Raw genomic sequence first — 7,284 nt, 5'->3', positions numbered from 1 at the left:
CATTCATGAAATTTCGAATAATTCATGCACAGAATACTAAATCATGCACTTGTTGTGTATACTTGTCCTGAGACAAAATGTAAAAAAAGTTAATATTCAAAATATTCTTCAAAATACCACAGCTCACGAGTAAGGAGCCCCTTAAGAGTCGTGGTGGTGACTTTTTAGGTTTCTGAGCTACTTTTGCATTCTCTCAGAATACTTTTGCATTATCTGACAATGTAACGCAAAAGTATTGTGAGGTAATGCGGAAGTATTGCAAGGTACCATGCTTCAGTTTGGGACGATATTGGGCAGGTGATGAGTGGTGCCTGGTTTCCTCTTATTGGTTTCAAAATGGAATCTGGAGAGAAAGGTTAGGATTGTTTCGGTCAGACAGATACTGGCAGAACCTCCAAACATGAAATAATATCCAGCATGAAGGATTCAAAGTCTGTAAAGAGAAGCAACCATCCAGCACGTCAATGCATGAGTACAAAAAATGAACGAAATGGACACAGATGGGGTTGCTTTGCAGTTCATTACACCACACCACATTTGGCTTCTAGCAAGGAGAGCGAGAGACGGGGAAGAGATAAAAGAAGAGAGAAAGGGGGAGAAAGCACAGTTTTAAGACAGCCTTGTTATGACGACTGTCCCTTTTCCGTAACGCTACAAGTGCAGCACTTCGAACACGTCTGCACTTGTACACTAACACGTGCTAGCACGCACAACACCACTATGCGTCAACTTAAAACCGGACAGGAGCAAGGACCAGACCTCAACGAGCGCTCGTGGAGCACGCAGTAGTTTTGAGAACAGTTGGACAGCTTCGGTTGATATTAATTTATGTTGTAACCACAATAGCAACACTTCAAAAGGAGAATAAACTTGGCATATATTTATGGATGAGAGAATTGAGAAAGTGAGCCATAAAACCATCAGGAAACGCCGCAGCGCAGATCTCTGAGCGCGTGAACAGGCAAGGATCGCAAAGTGGTTCCTGGCGGGATTTTCTTGCCTAAAAGAAGAAGAATAGCACAAGACCACAACTGACACCGTTCTCTCAAAGTAAATGATGTCTGGGAAAAATATTGGTGTCGCCACGTGGGTTCTTTGTTTTTATAAATGTTGATTCGTCGAAGGCGGAGATTGTAAAACAATATGGAACGAAAAAGGACTTATGGCATGGAACCACACTATCAGCATACAAGTCTCTGAACCGTAGGATTCTGGTAATGTTCTTTCGGTATGGAACGTATCATCTTTCGGTTAATTAATTCAGGGGAATAAACCGTTCAGTTTAAGGCAATGTCTCTCCAGAAGGAAGAGATTATATTTGGACATACACAATTGTTTGGTTTGCTGTTTATGTCATTAAGAAAGCCATAGAACTAAATGACGGAAATGATATACTTGCCATTGCCTGCATGTCGCGCTGTGCCGAGTGGGTTTGTTATGTGCCTGCTCATAAGAGAGCTTGTCCTGGGTTCTATATCGGCTAGATGAGCACAGAAGTGCACGGACACATCTCGCTGGTCATTAACGAGAACAATCAGACCAACACAGCACAAATATGATCAATACACTATATCGATTGGCTCATATATAAGGGTAGCGATCGGTCTTTCCTATGTTTATTTGACGTGCATGGAAGAATTCGCGGGGAAAGTTCCGCTTATCCTCCGTTTATACTGGATTTGGAGGAAAAGGCATACATTTTGATGACAAAATACAGCAAACAGTCGGAGTTTCTGACGAAATTAAGAGCTTTGAAATTAGGGCGGATTTGGAGAAATGTAAAGTGGGTAATTTTTCCCCTTTCTTTTTTATGACTGAAGAGCTTGTTCTTAAAGGTTGATGAGGACAGTTTTGCAAGATGATCACGGCGTTGAGGATGGTGAGAGTGCATTCAAATCAGCGAAGTGCACGGTGGATGGCAGCAGAACATTTTTCCATCTAGCTGCTTTCTTGCTGGAAAAGGGAAACTATGGGGTGATTCTCGCATTGGACAGCAGACAGTAAATCATGGATGTGAACTTCTCCACTATTCTGGATAGCAACGTGTCGGAGAGAGACTCGTCTAAGCGCGTTCTCACAGGCTGCTTCCTCTCTCTCCTCATCCTCACCACTCTGCTGGGGAATACACTGGTGTGTGCGGCAGTCACCAAGTTCCGCCACCTGCGCACCAAGGTAACCAACTTTTTTGTCATCTCGCTGGCTATCTCTGATCTGCTGGTGGCTATCCTGGTAATGCCATGGAAGGCAGCAACAGAAATTGTTGGCTTTTGGCCCTTTGGCGCCTTCTGTGATGTCTGGGTGGCATTTGACATCATGTGCTCCACCGCCTCCATCCTTAACCTTTGTGTTATCAGCGTGGATCGCTACTGGGCAATATCCAGCCCGTTCCGCTACGAGAGGAAGATGACTCCCAAGGTGGCTTTCGTGATGATCAGTGTGGCGTGGACGCTTTCCGTGCTCATCTCCTTCATACCTGTGCAGCTGAACTGGCACAAAGCACAGACCACCAGCTACAGCGAGCTCAATGCCACTTACGGAGAAATCCCACCCGACAACTGCGACTCCAGCCTCAACCGGACCTACGCCATCTCCTCCTCACTCATCAGCTTCTACATCCCTGTGGCCATCATGATTGTCGTCTACACCCGCATCTACCGCATTGCCCAGGTGCAGATCCGCCGCATTTCCGCCCTGGAACGAGCAGCGGAGAGCGCCAAGAACCGCCACAGTGGCACGGGCAACAGCTCCGCCGTGGAGTCGGAGAGCTCCTTCAAGATGTCCTTCAAGCGCGAGACCAAAGTCCTGAAGACCCTGTCAGTAATCATAGGGGTGTTCGTGTGCTGCTGGCTGCCTTTCTTCATCGTCAACTGCATGGTGCCCTTCTGTGAGCCCAACAACAGCGGCGACTTCTTCTGCATCAGCTCCACCACCTTTGACGTGTTTGTGTGGTTCGGGTGGGCCAACTCCTCACTCAACCCCATCATCTACGCCTTCAACGCCGACTTCCGCAAGGCGTTCTCCATCCTGCTGGGCTGCCACCGCCTCTGTCCCAGCAGCAGCAATGCCATTGAGATCGTCAGCATCAACAACAATGGGGGGCCGCCACCACCGGCGGCGGCCATCTGCAACCAGTATCAGCCCAAGGAGCTCATTCCGAAGGAGGCTAACAGCAACAGCAGCAGTTACGTCATCCCCCACAGCATCCTGTGCCCGGAGGACGAGGCGCAGCACAAGGAGGAGGACAATGGGATTAAGGAGTTTGAGAAACTTTCGCCCTCCATGTCTGCCAATTTGGAGAGCGACACAGATGTCTCGCTGGAGAAGATCAATCCCATCACACAGAATGGCGCGCACAAATCCCTTGCCTGTTGAGCCTGTTATGTCGCTGATGTGGTATTTACTGAGTGAAAAAAAGACTAGAGATAAAAAAAAGACTTGAGTTTCTCCAAATGAGAGAAACGTGGCTGAGGGTTGTAGAGGGACCAGAATCACCAGTTTGGGGAATCTAAACTGAGCTTCACTGAAGACCTTAAAAACTGTTACTCTGAAATGTGGGAATCAAAAGAATGTGCAATTTGATGGCACTTTAAACTGGATAACTATCTGCAAAACCCTCTCAGCATTTATTAATGACAGACAGGTTTGTTAATAAATGCCTCAACTTGAATTAAACGGCCGAAATAAAAAAAAACGTGTTTTTCACGTGCGTGTGTACACATGTTTCTTAAAGCTTTTGAAAATGTGTATACACGCACTTGGTTTTACAAAGTGAGATTAATAATGTTCCAGAAGCCAATGAGACATGATGAGATGAGATTAGTATATTAGTCAATTACCTTGTAGGTGAGTGCTTTACTTCCACTTGTACAGGTCAAATGCAATTATGAGTCTTTGGTTCAACTTGATGTCAACGATGTCGTGTACATAGTGTCCAGCGTTTATCAAAGTTGGTTAAACTAACTTCTCAATACACTGCTATTCGTGCTAACTAAGAGGAATTAAATAGAGGTGTGGTCGTATGACAGTTTTAATGTGAATCCATGGCCATTTACTCTCTTCTAGGTGTTGTTGTTGCTGGCGATCAGGGGGGAGTGTCAGCCATGGGGACTTTTGTGACTTTTCCATTTTCAGATTTGCACTTGATGATACCAAGAGAATTTATTATTTTCACATGACTTTACTTCTGGGAGGACACGAGAGCAGACAGACAGAGAGGCAGATGAATGTGGGAACAAGGAGTACAGTGCATGTTCATGGAGGTTATACTCACATTGTCAGACTGAATGTGAAGTCATGTTTGTTTTGTCATGGCCCCTCATAGAAAAAAATAACAGGCTCACTAACAATGTAGGGAAGGGCTTTTTAACAGGCTATTTTGAGAATTTCAGTGGGTTAGATGATTATTATCAAATGGAACTCCCCAAGCAACAGCCAGGATTTTCAAACAGGCCATTTTGCCTCAACATTCCATTGGAACTCGATATTATCTCGCAGCCAAATTCCTTTATGAAGTTATTGCTAGAACAGCAACTACCCTCCACCCCCACCCTTCCTCTGGTAGGATCCAGTAGGATCAGAGGACAGTGACAGTTTCCAGTGTGGGCTGAATTAGCCACCCCCCAAGGGCCTCCGGGGACAGTAACCTAGCTCTCACCCTCTTTGAAGGACGACGGCTTGTTTTCACTGGTACCCTGTGCCAGTGTTGTGCAGTAAAAGGTCTCAGCGAAATTGCGAAATGTCATCAATGCATAATTTAAACGCAATTACTTGTGCAATTATAAAAAAGATACAAAATAAATGTCTGTTAGCCAGGAAAGAGCGATGACACGTTGTGACCTCCCATGAATAGCTTAGACTTTGATATTGAGGCAGCAATGGTTTGGTTGTGTGGCTGGTAAAATAAATGGATCAGGGAAGGATAGTTCAGTTTCACTGTTTTTCTTCTTACCTCATGATAATCCTTTGGTTTTGGTCAATGCTTGCATTTGTGACCTTGATAGGTAATTTAATTTTAAGTCAGTGGCCCATTCAAAATCTGAATTGAAAAACAAGCAAATGATTTGATTGTGTGTTTTTTTATTGAAGCACTTTGTAAATTTTCACATCATTCTGGCCTAACAGGGTTCTCAGTAGGTGATTTCATTTCTTAAAATGTCTCCTATTCAGATGGTGTTGTAATGTTCTTTTTGGCCTGTGTGTATGTTGACATCTTTGCAATAGTCTTTTACATATAAGCAACTGCTCTAAAATGTCAGGCCTGTATTTGGTTGGAGAAAAGCTCTCTGGACTAGAACTACAGCATTGTTTTTCATGGTCACTGGTTGAAATAGTTTAGCTCTACGGCTTCGGAAGCACAGTCCCTTGAGCACGTTTAGAAATGCACATTCAAGCGAGATATTCAGCCTTCTCAGAGTCAAGATCGGGGCTGATTTTGGCACCTTGAATTTTTGGCACCTTGTTGATGGCAAGGGCACGCACTCTCCAGCTACATCGGCACAGACGTTCAGCATGTTTAATGTGTGCATCTACGGGCTGGGGAGTCATTGTGCTGTGCTGTAAGTCAATGTGACAATCCCTTAGCTGTGAGCTTGAAACAAAAGTCTACAGCTCCAAATGCTGACCCTATTCCCTCTGTTACAATGAAGGCTGGAGTATAGTACAATGAAACTGATGATCTCATGCTGAATCAATACAAGCAGTGAGAAAGAGATGCAATGAAAAGAACTTCTGTCCCACAATCAGTATTGGAAACCCATTGAGCTTGGTCTCTAAATCTAGGGAGGCAGCGTGCAGTACACAAGAGGCTCATTCACATCAACTCTCTCTCACACACACCTAATCTGTTTCTTCATCTCTCTCTCTCTCCTGTTTTCTCCCTCTGTGTGTCTTGCAGCAGTTCATGTTGTATCTTAACTGCCAGTTTTTTTATGTTTATTGAAATTCTGCAATGAGCCAAATTCATCTAAATGAGTGCATTTATTGTCCACAATTGAGCATTATCTCCTTTAGAAGAAAATCCCACAGGCCTGTTGGGAGATATCATGCTTATTTACCTTTTATGGTTGTCTGAATAATGCTGGTCAGGGTTGTTATGACCCAGAGGGTTGGTTACCAGAGCTTCCAGATCGTTCTTTGCAATTAGGCAAATAGTGTAACATCTAAGGGAGCATGCCCAGGTGAAGACTTTATCGCTGAACCACCTCTGTCTCTGCCTTGGCTGAGGGATCATCTCCTTAATCTCATAATTAAAATGAAAAGAGTTAATAACGTGCTGTGGTTTAATGGCCGTAGATGTAGTTCAGTGTTTTGTCATTACTAATAGAGAGATCTCTGTGACTAGTCTGATGTGTAAATTTAGCTGCCAACCAAACCCATCCACATTCATACCAAATTTAAAAGGAAAGGAAACTTCTTTCAATTTTTTAGCAAAAGTTACCTCGGGTAAATGAATGAGTCAAGGTAAAAAGCTAATTTCTGTTACAGAGCATTTGTCAGCCATCTTGTCAGTATCTCTCCTTGAGAATAAGCTGGGTGGACATCAAATTGAGCCACTGGACAATTTGTTTTTGTTATGTCAATAAGTTATAAAGAAAACTAAGAAAATTATGTGAAGAATTTGTTTTGAAAGAATCATCCCCTACCTCGGTATTGAACAACAAAGTGTAACATAAGTGAAACAAACTAACAAAAACAAAGAAAATGTATTGTATGATGTTCAAATGTAGATGTGAACACAAGTGCTTTTTATCTTGGAAAAAAATCCTTAATTGTGAGTAGATAACTATGTGCTGTTTGTCAATGTGGGCTTGTGGAACACAAAGAGGTGCCAGTTTAAAGATTTAAAATGTTCATGTGCTGCTGTTGTACAGAAACTGTCAAGGGTAAACCCTCAACTTTATTACAGTACCTAGTTTACAGTTTGTATAAAATATGTGCTTTGTATTTGCTAAATAAAAGTGTATGTACATTTTTTATTTTGGCTGTTTTTCCTTGTTACTGACTTGTATTGATGATTTTGTTGGCAGAAAGTTAATTATGTAGTGATGTTCAAAGAGGTCAACAATCCCCTCTGCTTCACCATGTTACAGTCAGTAAAAGAGGAGTACAGCTCAGATGCTCAGATGTCTTGTATCTGTTAGTTAGTTAGCTAATAAAATAACACTAGATAAAAGAGGCACGCTTTAGTCTTGCCTACATCTACATAGACACAATGGTTCTGTGTCTTTCAGCACTGAGGGGGAAAAAAAAACGGAACTGGCCACCAAAAACAGGAATGAGATCAAA

The 7,284-nt window shown here is 43.1% G+C and overlaps 1 protein-coding gene across 1 annotated transcript; it reads left to right on the top strand.

Moving 5' to 3' along the window:
- Positions 1-554: 554 nt before the first annotated feature.
- Positions 555-6,974, top strand: drd1b (dopamine receptor D1b). The gene is made up of 2 exons (XM_031571771.1): positions 555-1,228; positions 1,821-6,974. The coding sequence occupies exon 2, from the start codon at positions 2,008-2,010 to the stop codon at positions 3,370-3,372; it is 1,365 nt and encodes a 454-aa protein (XP_031427631.1). The 5' UTR covers positions 555-1,228; positions 1,821-2,007; the 3' UTR covers positions 3,373-6,974.
- Positions 6,975-7,284: the final 310 nt, after the last annotated feature.

This window comes from Clupea harengus, chromosome 8, assembly GCF_900700415.2.
Source record: "Clupea harengus chromosome 8, Ch_v2.0.2, whole genome shotgun sequence".
Lineage (NCBI taxonomy): Eukaryota > Metazoa > Chordata > Actinopteri > Clupeiformes > Clupeidae > Clupea > Clupea harengus.
Note: the sequence above shows the minus strand (reverse complement) of the source record. Positions and strands in the feature narration are given on the sequence as shown.

Bases quoted from the DNA above. Each gene is read 5' to 3' on its own strand.
- drd1b (XM_031571771.1), top strand. From the start codon at position 2,008: ATGGATGTGAACTTCTCCACTATTCTGGATAGCAACGTGTCGGAGAGA.